At 39.6% G+C, this 16,503-nt stretch overlaps 1 protein-coding gene across 10 annotated transcripts in view; it reads left to right on the top strand.

Annotated features, from left to right (window-relative positions):
* Positions 1-16,503, top strand: part of Ih (hyperpolarization activated cyclic nucleotide gated potassium channel Ih) — a 105,629-nt gene that overhangs the window by 72,724 nt on the left and 16,402 nt on the right. For 6 of the 10 annotated variants that reach the window (XM_070665005.1, XM_070665011.1, XM_070665010.1 and 3 more), the window contains 3 exons: positions 11,042-11,205; positions 12,437-12,573; positions 12,816-12,959. In XM_070665005.1, the coding sequence (XP_070521106.1) occupies positions 11,042-11,205; positions 12,437-12,573; positions 12,816-12,959 (445 nt within the window). Of the gene's footprint in view, positions 1-11,041; positions 11,206-12,436; positions 12,574-12,815; positions 12,960-15,808; positions 15,884-16,503 lie in introns of all 10 variants that reach the window. The other 4 variants (XM_070665008.1, XM_070665006.1, XM_070665012.1 and 1 more) reach the window with 2 other exon arrangements.

Here is a 16,503-nt window from a genome sequence, read left to right as displayed (position 1 = left end):
ATCTGGATCTCTCGAGAATCTACTGCCCGCCGTGGAATTGCTCCAATTGCGAGGAAACATAGTTTTCTCGGTAATATACGACTAGACTTTCGACGGCATTAATCCTCAAAAATATTTTCTTCAACGAAGATTGCGGACGCGACGACGGTGCTGGTTATAAATTGCTTTTATCGAGCGTCACAGTTGTTGCGATTAATTTCAATATTTCATTAATTCAAGCTCTAATTTCCGAGTACAAGGTTATACCGCCTACCGATGGCCACGTTGAAATAAAAACATTAATTACTTCTTTATATGTACCTATAAATCAGATCTGCGCGTTTTGCGGTAACGAGTCCCTGTCTAACCCTCGGGTATATGTCCCCGCTTTGACGCAATCGGCTTGGAAGAAAATAAAAAAACTTACCGCGACACGACGGAAGAATATACCGATGCGATCTATGTTAAATAATCTTCTCGATTCACAAATGCGACCGCGATAAAAAAATTCCTGCTTTAGATAGGCGCGCGATAAAATATAAACAACATTTACGTTTTACCAAGTAAGGTAATTAAAATTGAATCAGAGCTATTTCAATTATCAGTTGTTTACACGTAATGTTTTAATTAATTTCTTTTCCTTTTTTTTTTTTCTTTACTCCTGTACATATAATTTTATTTAAACTGATTTTACTTTTAATGTATTTGTTTCTCATTAAATTATAGAATAAAAACTACAAAATTTCAAAACGCAACCGGTCTGCCAATAAAAAAAAAGCGAAGTGATTCATTTATAAATTAAATGTAACGTCGCGTAATAGTATTTACAGAGGAAGTATATACCCATAACGCACGTCAGAGATAAATCTCCGTGGTTTTCCTGCGGTTTTTACGTATCCCGGGTTTGTATAACAAAACGAACTGATGCGTGGCTTCCGACTTAAGATATGGAAATCGGCCAAGTATTGATATAGTTACAGTTTTCTGGCGCGAAGTAAAATTATCGTGAAAAATTCGGTGGAGCGAAAATAGTTATCGCAACTGCCACCTGTTTGTCAAAGCTTATCAAGAAACGTGCCGCGCGCCAAAATATATGTACAGCATCGCGAAAGAGCAAGCATTAATCTTTTTACCGAAAAGAGTTTTTCGAAGACTGGGAAATAATTCCAATAATTTTAAATAAGCTGTGAACGCTGCCAAGTTATTTCTTAAAATAAAACAAGTGCTTTACAGCTTTTCCTAAATTAAAATTTTATGCGGAATGTAATTAGTCGCGTTAATAATGCGTCCGGTTTAATAATACCGATTAATTTGCAAAACTAGCTTTGCGTGTCACGATGAGAACTATACCTTCGTCTAATTAAGAAATTACTTAACGCCTTAAAAACCGAAATAATTCACAATTCCGCTGCCGTTCTAATTTCTTAAGTTAATACTGACGATATCATCTTTAGCCCACCTCATTTTATTCCCTGGTTAAATCAATTCCGAGCTTTATCCCTCCGAAAACCTGTTTGCACTGAAAATGAGACCGCGACGTGCAGATTCATCAATGTCAGAAGAACTAATACGCCGAAACAATGTGTGGTTAACTCCTAGAACGTCGCGTATCGCATTGTTCTCCCGTATTCCGTAAGCATAGTCGGCTTCGATAATTACAGTAAGTAACGATGAAACGTATCTTCCGTCGGCGATGCGAAACTTATCGTCACGCGCCTAGAAACGGCGTGCATGAGTAACGAGAGACTTTTCCGGGTGTCGCGAGTATTCTGCATTCATGCATTTCCAATCGTCAACAAACGCGCGACGCCGCACATTTATGTACCATCGCCGCAATAAGTAATTACACACGCCCGGATACGTTAGAGAAACGAAAAAGAGTGCTCTACGCAATTTTCTTGGCTTTATTGCGACGTACGAGAGACGTTCCGGTGTCGTAAATGGAAAAGAATGGAAAAAGGAGACGTGTAAGCAGGATTTTGTCTCGAGAGAGAAGAAAGCGTATTTAAACTTTGTTTTACAAAACACGTGAAAGCAATTCCGCACGTTAACATTGAATGAAATTGCTGATGCATACTAAAAAATAGAACAAGAAGTTTAAATGTACTTTTTTCCCCAAGGCAACATTTTTACTTAAAGAATCGACTCTCATTCTCGGCTCCGCGATACAATTAGGTAATAATTAACATGTTTCGACCTCGTAAAAATATTACTCGTGTGATAAAATTTCTTTTTTTTTTTTTTTTTTTTTTTTTTCTATAAAACTTGTGATTATAATTAAATTTACTTATTGGTATTTAAAATATTTTATATGCGACTTGGAAATATTTCATATTCCTGCGTACTCGTGTCACAGATCAACCTCTTGTTCAAGTAAAATAATAATTAAAATATTTATGATTAAAAAAATATTCAATGACCGCGATTATTTTTAATAAAATTCTGTTACTCTCTGAGATTAATAAGTTCTTCGCCCGCGTCCAATTTTGCACAAAGCAAGTCAACGGAAATACCTGTGGCTTCCCTAAACTGTCGCGAGCATTCACGATCCTGCCTATGATATACTTCCGCACGTCTAGTAAATTCTCTACGTTATTTCAACCGAAATGTCACACTTTAAATGCCGTATCTCGCAACGGGACTGGAGCGCGTGCGGATGAGACGAGTAGGAATGTATGTATGTGCGGAAAATGGTTGAAATTCTCGGTCCCAACCTCGATATAATCCTATTAGAGTAGTGCACGACTACAAAATTCGTCGTTCATACGTGACACGTAATATATATATACATATATATACATTAAAGCAAACCCTTAATCCTCAGCGTGGCAAATACGCGCGGTAAGGTGTCCCGGACAGCGCACTTGCCCCGCAAGGGACAGAAATGAGTAATCCTTTCTAATATTCATGACGCTAAAACGCTTTCAACACGTTCTTAAAATATGCAAGGCTATAGGCAGAAATACGCGACTGTGACTAAAAATGAGCATCTTAATAAGCAGAGTCTATGGGCTGTAAATTTCCTGTAACAACTCAACGATACGCGAAGCGTCGCAAATACTTGGCACTAGCCATTTTCATGTCGAAAAACCAATTGAAATCCGAAAGATCCGAATAAGTCTACGATCCTTGTTTAAAAGTGACGCGACACATTTTTAACCCTGTCCGCTTTTCGACTTGGAGCGCATGATGGATCGCGAGAATTCGCGGCGAGGAATCATTCATTCTCCCGACGCGGCGATTCTCTGACGTGTCGCATTTTTTCATAAGAGAAGAATAAAGAGGCTGTGTTAGACGGGAAAGGTCAAGGAAGTCTCCGCGCGCGTTGCAGAAAAGTTTTGATGTACGGCGCTGTTATACTCTGAATCGTCTAGAGCAAATTAAGATTAATGCGGCCGGCCTCTCGCAGGTGAAATAACTGGAAGTATCCGGGAAAAGAAACTAGGACGATAACATATTCACCTTTCGGCGGAGGGTCGAAGCGCGTGGGAGACCGTATTTTATCGATATCGCGGCCGACGTCGTTTCGTAGAGTTCCACGGAGATCGGGGAAGGCGTAGGTGTGCACTTCCGTTTCTACGTTTCGCGCTTTTCAGAACCGGCGAATAATCACGACGCGAGTTAAATGCCGTTATACATACAGCGAAACGACACGTGCAGGCTGTCAAGATGCGGCCGGCAAATATTTGCGGATAAGATAGACTAATAAAGCGGCAGAAAGGAGGCTGCGCTTACGTAATCTGCGTGAAACGTATACTTTTGATAATTATCACGAAAAAGCTTCTTCCGGCTTTATGGTAATGTGCGCGAACAGTGAGCAAAGTATGACGCAACCGGACGAAATTTACTAGACATTAATGCAACTGGCCGCTGCGGTGAGGCCATATGCAGCCGGAGAAAAAGTACCCGTGAAAGGCGAGAACGTGGTAAATTGTCTCGAATTCAGAGAACCCCCGCCGCCTACACGTTCGCGCGCTCGTTAAAGCAGATCCTCCGAAAAAGCGGCATAAATCTGATTTTAGGGCACGGTTATCGCCAGGGCGTAATCTCCTAGGTCACTAGCGATATGTGGATGTGCGAAAAAAAGTCCGTTTGATACAAAAACTTTCGGGGAAACCTCTCGGTCGGATAGCATTATTCTTCACGCGTCGTTAATTTCATTTTCGCGATTAATTTACTTTAACTAGAAGGAACTATGTGCGCGCTATTTTTTTTTAATACTCCAATCACTAATTATGAAGAAAAAAAATTATGTTACTCACCAATCTGCATACAGCGGAGTTGTAAATTTCAGCCGGTGACTGTAACATAAAAAAGACAAAATTATTGTAGATATGTCAGTTTATTTATGGGATTAATAAAAAAAAAGATTTTTTTTTTAATTTATACTTACTTAAAAGTTGCTCCGCCGATGCAGGATGCCCCCCGGGCCTGCTCCTCCTCTCAGTTTGTGTGTCGAGTCATCCTTCCGCGCACAAGTAACTCGCGAACGCGTCCGGGTGAAGCTACAATCGCGAAAATTACTTAACAAATTTTTCGACACTCCCGAATTAAAAAGAATCGTAAAAAAACGCCCGATAACTAAGCGGTGCTCGCGAAACGACCGACGAACCGCCGGCGGTTCGTTTAATAATTAATGTCGGCGATATCGGCATCTGTAACAGAAAAAAGATACAATAGAAATTAGTGACATGCTATAAATCAAGTTAGTCTTAAGAAAAAAAATTCTTTAATTAATTTTTATTAAAGCCGAAGTTTGATTTTTACCTTCGAGTTGTTGCGTCGATGCCCGATGCCTATCCGAGGCCTCCTCCTCCTCTCAGGGTGTCCGGAATGGGATGCGGTACTTCAGCTTCTTCTCATCTGAAACAGAAATAGAAACGATTATTAAATTACGATATTTGTCGGTGTGTCGTAACTGCGTGTGCAACCGGGCAGCCAGCGTACTCAATGTTCACGTGAATACCACGCAATGTTTTGGGTCGCGACCGCTGCTCAATCTCGGCCGCGCTACCTCGTCACGCGTCGCGCAATGGAATTTATATAGAATTTTTTAACTATTTAACACGTCGCTCTGCTTGTTCGATCGAGTTGCTCGGAGCTTAGCTTAAAGAGCCAAGTCTACAGCGAGTCTACGGCGATTGTTCAACGAGCTAAGATGACCGCCCCGGTAATGTGCGCACGTGAACGAGGATCGTACTTACTTTAAAGGGACAAAAACTGCTTGTCCGTATTCTCCGTGTAGAGAGAAAGGTGAACGATACAATTCCTGCCGGGGTACGTCTCCGTAGAAAAAATTATCACCTAACTTCCGGCGCGACCGCGTGCTCTTTTTCCTACGTGATGCGTACTCGTCTACCTGTGCCGTATGAGTGTGGTGGGGGAAGTCACGTAGCTCGCGCTCACTCTAGCCGCCTACCGCTCGCATCCCCACCACCTACCTCCTTACCTGCGCCTCCTCTACCTGCCTCGCCCGCGCTCCCATCGTACGTCTCACCCTCGTTTTTTTATCTTTTTCGCCCATTCGAAATTTAACTATTATAAAATCGCAAATATTAAAGTTCCTTTTTTTTTCTAGAACGCTAAATCGTTTTTAATCCCGTTGTATTCGAGGACAGATATCTGCCAAATAAATTAAAATTACATTTATGCCGAAACGGGTCGATAAAGGCTTATTATTAATTCCATCTCCCCTGCCGCATTTCATCAAAAGTGAACTATTGTTTCCGGAAGGCGCGGTTAAACCGAAATGATATGCCACACAAACGGAACATGAACGGATACAAACGCCCACCCGCGTCGAATCGAATGTACATATTTCGCCGACCCGTGCCAGTTGGCCGATACCCACGAATTTGTACATGCGTCTTTTTTCTATTTCACCGAACGGCCCGATCGCTTCATTTGATATATGACCCACATAGCGTAACCGTTGCAATTTTAATTACAGCGTAAAATATTTCCGAACATATTACATTGATATTGCATAACGTAACACATATTAAACGTGACATTTATTGCTTCGCTATAATTACGTCGATTACGAGAACGTTAAACGCGCTTAAATTATTCATTGGAAAAGTCTGCGGTTTATTTCTCCGTGTCGCAAATATACCGTTAATTACCTCGGTCGATTACTAATGCAAAGTTATAACGTAAACGAATTAAGAAACGTTTTGGCGTGAATCCCGACGATTGTTTCTTACAGCTGGTTCGGTGTTGTCGCAGTTATGGTCTTGCCGCGCGGACGAAAATCGATAAGCGAAATTCTTTCCAATGCACCTCGCCCGCAAACATCGCGATATTGTATCGGCACATAAAGCGAGCTATTATAATGTGAATTCCCAAGGCGGGTGCACGTTTTCCGAGAAAATGTTTCTGCTCGAGCGTAACTCGCGCGGAGAAACATGAGCCGCGAATTGAAACAAACGACACGTCACAGAAAGAATTGTTCGATCTATAGGCAGGCGGAGCGATCGCCCCATCAATCTTCTTCCCATTTCCAATATTGCCGAATTAATTTCGCTCGGCATATGAGCTACGTCAGTTTATTACGCCCCGAAAACATTTCATTTTTATTTGATTTAAGCGTTTTCATTTCTTAACATTAGAATATATGTTGCACTTTCGCTCGAACGTCCAAATTAAATTTTAATTATAAAATTTAATTTATTACAATAGTTATATTTAAAAAAAAAATTTTTTTGAAACAGAATTTTAATGGAAAATATTTTTTTTCGGAACGGGAAATGGTTGAAAACGTTTTCGGCTACGCCGCGAGTAATAAAAAAGAACGGAACATCTCGTCATTTCTAAACTACACTACTTTTCAAACTACTATAGACAACGACTCTACGAATTTTAATCGTAGATTCGTTACCTCGATAGAACAAAAAAAAACTGTACTCACATTTGATGCGACGCCGGAGTTCACAGCTACGAAAAGATGATGAATGGTAATCTGTAACATACAAATAAAACTAAAATGAAATACATGTTCAAAATAATAATTATTAAATTTTTTTTTACGAATATTCACTTTGATGAAACATTAGCTTAATAAAGTTCTCTCTCTCTCTCTCTCTCTCTCTTTTTTTTTTTTTTAGTTATACAAAAATTAATATGAATGACTTTCCGCGAATAAAAGTAGTGTGCTGCAATTCATCCGCAGTGCCAAGTATGAAGTGATATTAAACCTCCTGAAAATCGTCGCGTTTATAAGCATTACCTAATTAATTAATTAGAATTAATGTCGACTTGAGCCGGTGCTCCAGTGCGGTTTACCAGCATAAGCTGCAGTTTGAATGGAGTATGGAGCAGCGCCTTATCGCCCGCATCCTCGCGGTAATCTAATTAAATTGCAAGCGGAGGAGAGGCACTGGTCCGCGCGTATGGATTATTCGTACGCTTTCTTCAGCGCGCGTCGTTCTGCGACAGGGAATAAATTCGAGTGCGCCGTGCAGCCGATTTGTACAAACGAAACGTTTCCGGCCGTCGTTACGCATCGTTGCTGGTTCGAAAAATGACGTGCAATATCACAGTGCCGCGCACGCAAAAGCTAAATGAAATTGTCGGGCAAAGAATGCCGAAGACACCGCCGCGCCAGCGTGGAATGCTCACGAGTATTGCTTCCTTCCGCAAAGTATTTCAACGCGCGCTACGACAGGATGTACTCGCGTGCAGCATCCAGTCCAGCCACGCAAAACTTCCAGCTACGTGCGTGTTCTCTTATAATCAGCGCGATACAAAAAAAAAAAAAAAAAATTCGGCCAAAGTTCGAAAGAGAGAAAAAGGAGAACAAATATTGCGTACGACATAAACTCTAAGGTAAAATCTCTTTTATGATAAAAAGGTGAAAACAAAAATCTGAACGGCATTCGCGAAACAATTTGCAAAGCAAAATCTGTCGGCACGTGAGGATGACGTGATAATAAATTTGAAAGTAGGAATGTATTGCGGTTTGAAAAAAAATTCTTCTGCGCGAGATATGTATGAAGTTTATGTTCGAACGGCCGTAATAAATCAAATTTTTTCAATCGAGATAAAGAGAAAGAGAGAGAGGGAGAGGGGTCAGCGGCACGTCGGAGATTCAGGTGTACGTCGTGACATATGAGCGCATTTATTGTCCGAGCTCGGCAACGTTATTACTCTAAAAAGTGGGCCAATGTTGCCCGGATTAAAATCGAACTGATTAAAGTCGAGCTTTGAGTTTCGCAGAAATTGAGTTTCGCGAGATCGGCCGGTGAAAGCTTTTGCACTTTAATGAAGGCTCTTTGCGAGTATATTATTTTCTTCATCATAACGCTAACGCATTATGTTGTCGTAAGGTACACTTTATAAACTGTCGGAACGAAAGCTTGGTTACTGCTTTACAATTTTATAGACCGGTTGCTATACTACTTCTTGACCCCGGCACTTTAGCTACCACAAAGGCTAATAAAACTAAATTAATTTTAAGGATAAATTGAGATGGTTAAAAGAAAAACGTGCGAATAAAGACTTAGCTTTGAAAGAAAAAAAAAAAAAAAAGAATTTAAAGGTTCTTAATTATTTATCCTTTTAATGCAAAATGAGAAAGCCAACTTAGACACCCATTAACGTACGGCGCTTGTAATTAGTTTCAAGATCTATTTGACCAAAAAATTCTCGAAAAATAATGATAAATAATTTGAAAATCTCGAGTCTTAAATAATTACTGCGTCACAACTTTTGGCCGATGTTTTTAGAAGAATTAATGGGAGTTGAGAAAATGCATTGTGCTCATCCTACGCGCGCACACGCGCGCGCGTGTGTGTGTGTGTGTATAATAGCTTAATTATATTAAGATGGCAATTTGCTCGAAAAAGGGAAGGAAGTAATTAAATTGTTCGGTTTGAGAAATAGCAATTTGTACCATAATGCATTACATTAAGATATATGTATATCGTTACGGAAGATCCATAATGTTATTCTTCACTACGTTGTGTAAAATATTAGCTGTCATACGTTCGCCCAGAGATTTCGTATTAAAATAAAGTTCCTCGATTATCGCAATAATGTAACTTTCAAGTTTAATAGTTGAATTTATAAAGTTTATACGTTGAGCAACGTTAATGATTTCTCATAACTTCCAAATTACTCCGATAAAATAACAGTCGTCTGATTCTAAAGAATAACTCTCATATACATATAAATGAGAAGACTCGTGGAGTATGTATCATATTTAAAATGCAAATACAATTATATATGTATATTCTTAAGTGTGATTAAACTTGTACGTCAAGAAATTAGTTTGCGACAAATATTTTTTTACACTAGAACAAATCTTGCTCTATTTTCCAAAAAATCTCAATTCACGCGCATCATTATAATTGCGGACATTAATTAATTAATTATAAAAATTTCTATGTAATAATTACCATTGAGGAATTTACAGTCGACGGCGTGTTGCAAGTCCGCTTAGATTTGTAGCTTTCGGTTAAGTAGATTACAGTAAATTATTTCCTCGACGCTGTATTACCCTGCTCTGCTCTTTTTATGATCACTATCACTAATTAATCCCGACCGCGACGAAGAAGACGGGCGAGGTGCAGATCGCTTCCATAATGACGATCACCGGAATCTACTGAACGTCGCTGAAGGCGATGACGTATGAAGGTGTCGGTAATGTCGAACGAGCGGTGCAATTCACGCTGGACGCTCCGTGCGCTTTGTCGGTACCATAACCTTTGCTTTCCGAAGCACTTTTTTCGAGGCTCGATACGAAGCCCGGAACGACGAGTGGAATAAAAGAAGTATAGAAAATGATTGCTCGTTTCCAGCCTGACAACGTCGATACTCATTTGTATGCGAGACTATCCGATCCGCGGTCGAAATTACGCGAAATTGTGGAGCGATTACCAATACGTCTTCGCGCCCGAAGCTCCACAATTAGACTGACCGTTAGAGATTCGGCCCTTGGATAGAAAGAGACAGCGCTATAGATAGAAAGAGAGAACCGCGTAAAAAAGTGAGACGGCAATATGTCGGACCGTTACGTTGTTATATATACGCGAAAGAAAATGATGTCACCACGGTGAATAAAAAAGATTGCTCGGTACAATAATGAGTTAATAAAGGAGCACACGCCGTAAATATCCGAGAGTAATTAGACTTACATTCGCTCATATGCACCGTCGTCACATTGTGGAACTTTGTATTATCCATCGTTCTCATTAGACCGCAGAAAAGTTGAGATGTTTTACATCGAAATGGACTACCGGTGCATAACTCTGACGCGTCGCATATCTGATTGAAAATTTCAAAGTTGCGAAATTAGCGCTACGAGTTTGTTCATTAGCCGTCACAATTTGCGACGCAGTTCGGCAAAGTTACCAATGTCCATCGAAAATGTTCGCCTCGTATACACGTCGGTGCCTTTACCGTCACCGTACATTCGACACTAAGAACATAAAGTATTATCTCGTTTCAATTCAACTTAATTTTTTACTCACAGAATTTATACTACGTTAAAGCTGTTAATTTTTGCTTTTTTTTTTGGTCAATTATTAATCGGAATAATCAAACGTCGGAATAATTCTTATCAACAGCTTTGCTTTAAAAGCACAAAACGGAGAAAAGTTTATTCTACAGTTCCACCTAATCTTCTTGAGAGAAATCGCTCTGTTTCTTCCATCGTGCTATAAATCTTCCGCCACCACCCCCGCGAAATGATGAAAAATTACCCTCATTCTTATTCACGAGCGCTACTTTACAGACTAATGATCCCGTAACCGGTTAGGCGGATCAAAAATATGAAATAAACTTGTGTACCGGCGAGCAATAAAATGTTAATCTTTATCCACTCGCAATCTATATTCGAAACGCGTCATCTGACTCGTATTCAACTTTAAAGATTTATCTTAAACTAAGGGTAAGAAGTAAACTAATATTTATAAATTATTTAACTAGAATTGCGAATATGGAGCGTCTGATTTTATCTTTTAGACAATTTAAACTAACGATATCCCGATGCACGCGCGATATTAATTCCGCATTAATTAATTAATTTATACTAACGTATTATTTTTATTTACTTTTTCAGATTCTATTGGGACCTCTGCATGCTCCTCCTACTGGTAGCTAATCTGATAATTCTGCCAGTCGCCATTAGTTTTTTCAATGACGACCTAAGCACTAGATGGATAGCCTTCAACTGCCTTTCCGACACAATATTCCTTATAGACATTGTCGTCAACTTCAGGACGGGTGAGTGTCATTCGATCGATCAATTTACTCGCCGTTAGTTCCCCGTTGTAATAAATCCCCGTTACTTAATTGGGCAGTGAAAAGCTTTTAATTCGCAAATATACAATCGTTGAGAAATTTCAGCTCTAATCTCTCGTACCAATAAGATTTGGCTTGCGAGAACAGCTGCGTTGTCGCAACAACGGCTCCGTATCTCTCTAACGATATTAGTAACGTCTTTTGAAACTTTCATGTAATACCATTAGGCGTTGCTTACATCATACTGTCTCCGCGAACATGCAAAACTCTACTTGACATTGCGCTTCGTACCATTCTCTCGTAATAACCGGCGTAAATTCGCATACAGCTTGCTCACAATCGAGACATTTACGCGCATTAAAATATTTAAAATTATTTTATGTACATACGTTGTAGCCATTAAAGCACGCGTTAATTACTCTCATTAAATTTATCTTTCGAAAAATTACTCACTGCCTTGAATTGCAAACCTGCGCGCGCGTTAAAAAAAATCTGTAACTTTAAAGAGATCCGAGATCAAAAGAAGTTTACGACTCCGAATCTTTTTTTCTTTTTTTCTTTTTTTGGTCCTCGCCTACGTTTCCAGGATATAAGATACCGAAGAAAACAGACGCGAGATGCGAGATGGATCAACTATTTGCGCTCTTCCTGGCCCCGACAATGCACAATGACAGTATTGTTACGCGAAAGAGAACACTCCTAACTCCTTGACATTTCGTTATTACCCGGGGATTAATTTGAAACGTGTTTGAGTCAGTCCCGTAAATGTGAAATTAGGTCGCGAACTGCGACCGATGGAAATCATTATATTATATGTATATTGCATATCGCTCTGCGTCGATTCGCGATGATTAAAAATTTCTGCGCCGCAATATCTCGCGTCTCGTTCAAATATTAACGGAGACGTTAATATTCTTAATATTAACTCCCTTTTTTTTTTATCTTTCCTACCAATATTTTTTTTTTTTTTTTTTATCTCCAACGAATTGAATGATTTTTTTCTTCTCGTCTCCGATTGTTGAATAACGCATTATATACACATAAATGGGTGCATCAGATGCACGAGAATAACGACGTGACAAACTGTCGAATCGATGGCAAGTCGCCAGAGCGTGAGGTAATAGCATTAGCGTTTTTCCGGCGACTTGAGTTTCGCGAGCTTTGAAAAATCATTGACGTGGAAAAACAGCGAAATAAAATTCTTTCGTTGCAGGTATAATGCAGCAGGATAATGCCGAACAGGTGATACTGGATCCGAAGTTAATCGCGAAACACTACCTCAGGACTTGGTTCTTTCTCGACCTCATCTCTTCTATACCACTAGATTACATTTTCCTCATATTTAATCAAGTAAGTACGTCTTGTGTCGTCTGCAACACCCTTTTGTCCGCGTTTCTTCTAATTGTAAGATCGTGAGTTATCTTGTCGACTCTCCGCGATTAATTAAAAACTCTAATTTTTTTCGTAACAAGACAACAAGTAAATATTAAATTAAATTAATCGTCTTAATAAATAATTGACCAACTGTGAAATTTAATCTAGCGATCGAGAATAAATAAGTCAAACATCACGGTAACAAAGAACTTCGCAAGTTTCAGGACTTCAGCGAGTCCTTCCAGATCCTGCATGCTGGACGTGCTCTCAGGATTCTCAGGCTTGCAAAATTGTTGTCACTCGTTAGGTTACTACGCTTGTCAAGACTGGTGCGGTATGTCTCGCAATGGGAAGAGGTCTATGTGAGTGTTTCGCTACTTATTATATAGCACTGTTCTCATTTTGTAATCATTATGATACGTGTAGCTCGTATATAATTTACGTATATACATATATATATATATATATAAAAAAGAGAAAAGAAGCATTTGTGACCTTTAACAGATTCAGGAAGCTGACGAGCGATCTTCCTCCTACGAAATTACTGCTTTTCCTGCAGACAATGAGGCTTAATCAGGGCTAATTAATGTCGATTGTCAGTTTTTTGAATCTGTCAATTGCAGAAATCACCTTCCGCATTTTATGCGGGATATTAAATAATTATGTCTATGCCTGATACGTGGTCGCTGTAGAGAATCGGAGGAGGTTAAAGGGAAACAAGTCGGCCCACTTTCGTATCCCTTTGCCGTGGACATTTCGTACTTAACCGCAGGTGACTCACCGAGTCACCGACCAAGTTCTCACGTCAGTGGTGGATTCTATCCGACGGGCAAACATTATTTGCCAAATTTTCTCGAATTCGCACTCAATAACGAGAGTATCTCTTTCCTACAAGGAGAAATCTTCCTCCGTCATAAGATTTCGTCGAGCAAGTACGGTCGATCGTACGTGCACGTAGAAATATTTTCTGGGTGTGTGCAACAAGAAACAGGATACGTTTCTAGACAAAATTACTTTACCATCCTTGCCGCAAAAATCTCAGTCCACCACTGCGGGGAATTTTTTTTTCGAACTGGGCTCTCAGACGATTAGATTATGTTTCGCTTTCCGTTGCTGAACATCTAATAAGTGTTCCCACAGCTCTACTCAATATATCCCGCGATACTCCTAAATTTCCGCTCTACAAAAAAAAAAAAAAAAAAAGAGATCCCTCCCTCCGCCTGTCTTTCTCTCTCGCGATAATAATCGTAAATTAGAATCAGCTGTTCTCCCTTACTCGATCATCTTACCGCACCGAGAGGAGCATAAACGGATAATGATAATAAGCATTACCTCTGACAAACAATTCGTGGACACAAGCGAAGTGATAGCGTGACGAGAGAAAAAAATAGAGAAGGAAAAAAAATAGCAAATAGCGGAAAAGAGGGTACACGTGCACGCGATTGCGTGTCCCGCAAAATCATCGCTAATACACCGTGAAACCCGATACAAAAATAATCTCGTGACACAATACGATATTTTATTATATTTTTCATTGTCGTTTCGATGCACCGATAATTGTTGTTGTTCGCTATTCGTATATTATTCGTTACCTTTTTGCTCTCGTTTTAACGCACACGTCAATTTTGCGCACGTGATGTAATGGTACGACGATCGTTGACGGGTAAGTAACTGCCTTCCAAGCAAGTTGTAAATACCATTCGATAATCGAAGCGACGCGCGAACCTATTGTGCCCGTCCTTCCGTTCGATTAAAGAGTCATTTCGAAAGACAAAAGAAAAAAAAAAAAAGGACAGATAACGAAAATCGAATTGATTTCTGTAAATATCTCTCACAAGTTCGCATCTGTATTTCACTTCACTCCAGATATATATATCTCGCTATTTTCTTCACACGAGTGTTCGACAGTTTAAACGAAACGAAAAACGCGACTGTTAGCATTTATAGAATAGAAAACGATTGTAGAACATCGTTACGTTAATAAGTAACGGCAGTATCCGTAATTTCGTCTACATAATTATGTATATATACCTTTAAACTGCAAGTGTATTTTTAATTGTTTGCGTGGTTTAATTGGGTTGAGAAATTATTGCTACCTTTCGGTGCTTCCGCACGTCGGCGATTGTGTTTTTACGTGAAGATAACGTATTTGTGTTATATTATACATATACTTGTGCTCGCGCTGTTAGCATAAAAATCGTGGCACAGCGAAGGGACCAACGAATCAATCAGGCTTTTCGTCCAATCGAGAGAGCAGTATGTCATTCGCTGAAAATCTTGTTACGCTTGCCTTGAAACGTTTACTATTTGCCTCCCTCTGCTTTTTCCTCTCTGTTCTGTTCTGTTGTACAAACTATATAGCTACATATAGCTGGGAACAAAACAAAAAAAAAAGGAAAAAGAAAAAAAAAACGAAGAGAATAAAGGTAAGCACGGAGGAAAAGCTGTGCTTCAGGTACAATAAATTTATCGCACGCGCGAGTGTCGATATTATTTCGGCAAATTAACTGCCATTAATCAAACAGCGGGAAAAGATATGAGGCGGACGATTATTAAGAATCGCCAATCCCGTAGTCCCTTTCTTCGTCGAATTCACGGCTAGTCGTTTTCGTTAAGTTGCAGATTCGTTAACTGGGGATAAAATGTTTTCGCAATTGATGCGATATCAAATTAATCCTTATACCCGGCTTCGAAAGTTTGCCGGCGACAACGAGAGTAGTAATTTTCCTACGCCGCTATTCCGAATAGGGCCGCTAATAACAGAAGGATAATTGAAAATACAGATCCGTTTAAGATAAAGCCGGAGCAAATATTTTTCATTTTATCTTCTCCGTTTCGTTGTTATTCCAGTTGTCACGACGCCTATTTTCGAAGCGCGATAAGTATAATCGCTGTCGTTACATACCGCGGCAAGAAAATGCAAGCGCGCCGGATAGTTAATTCGTAGATCATTTCGCACGATCGAATGGAATAATTGATCGTCATCTCTCGCTCAGAATAGGCAAGTCATGAAACAAACGCCGTAAGATAATGTAACGATCTTTACTTTTTTTTTTCTTCCCCGATCTTCCACATTGTTTTATACAGACAATCTCGCCCATACGCCCACTAACACACGCACGTACATACAGCACACGAGTACAAAGAAAACAATATATACAATTCGACTACTAGGCGTATTGCGAGAACACGTTTCCGAATGGGTTTGCAGATCCCCCTTTATCAACAGCCGGAGAGACACTACGAGCGTCGGGCGACACCGCCCCAACCAGACCGAACCAGCAAGGTGTGCCTGCCTAGTTACCCTGAAACCAAGGCCAATTGCCCTTACTTGATTCAAGCGTTCGTTAACACTAAACTCAATGTGTTTCTACGTATAAATATATCTATATACGCTAGATCATTATTACTCACTACTGTCGTTTTTTTTTTTTTTCGTTCTTTTTTTTATTTTTTTTTTCTCTCTTTTTTTTCTTTTTTTTTCGTTATTACTCATTGATTACGATTATTCTGATTACCGTTGCCGTTTTCGTTTGTGGTCACCTATCTCTCGTTTTTCATTTAAGTTTCATAGAGAACGTGCATAGTCTTGTCGTGCAATTTACAGTCTCCGGTTGCGACAAGTTATTTCTGTTTTTTATTTTATACATAACACACCCGACATACTTAGATCCAGTTTGTGAATTGTAGCTGAGCCGATCAAGAGCTTTGACGTTGTCGGGAAGCGCCGTGAACGGCTGATCGACCAAAAAAAAAGACTATGCTACCAATTTGATATTAAAAGCTTATTAGAGACTTGCCAAGTAATTACATGCACTTTTTTTTTTATTTCTTTGACGCGGTTGATATCTAAACTACAAACTCGAACAGGCAAAGCGGAAGTCTTATCACTTGATCTCTCATAAA

This window comes from Cardiocondyla obscurior, linkage group LG13 (assembly GCF_019399895.1).
Source record: "Cardiocondyla obscurior isolate alpha-2009 linkage group LG13, Cobs3.1, whole genome shotgun sequence".
Lineage (NCBI taxonomy): Eukaryota > Metazoa > Arthropoda > Insecta > Hymenoptera > Formicidae > Cardiocondyla > Cardiocondyla obscurior.
Note: the sequence above shows the minus strand (reverse complement) of the source record. Positions and strands in the feature narration are given on the sequence as shown.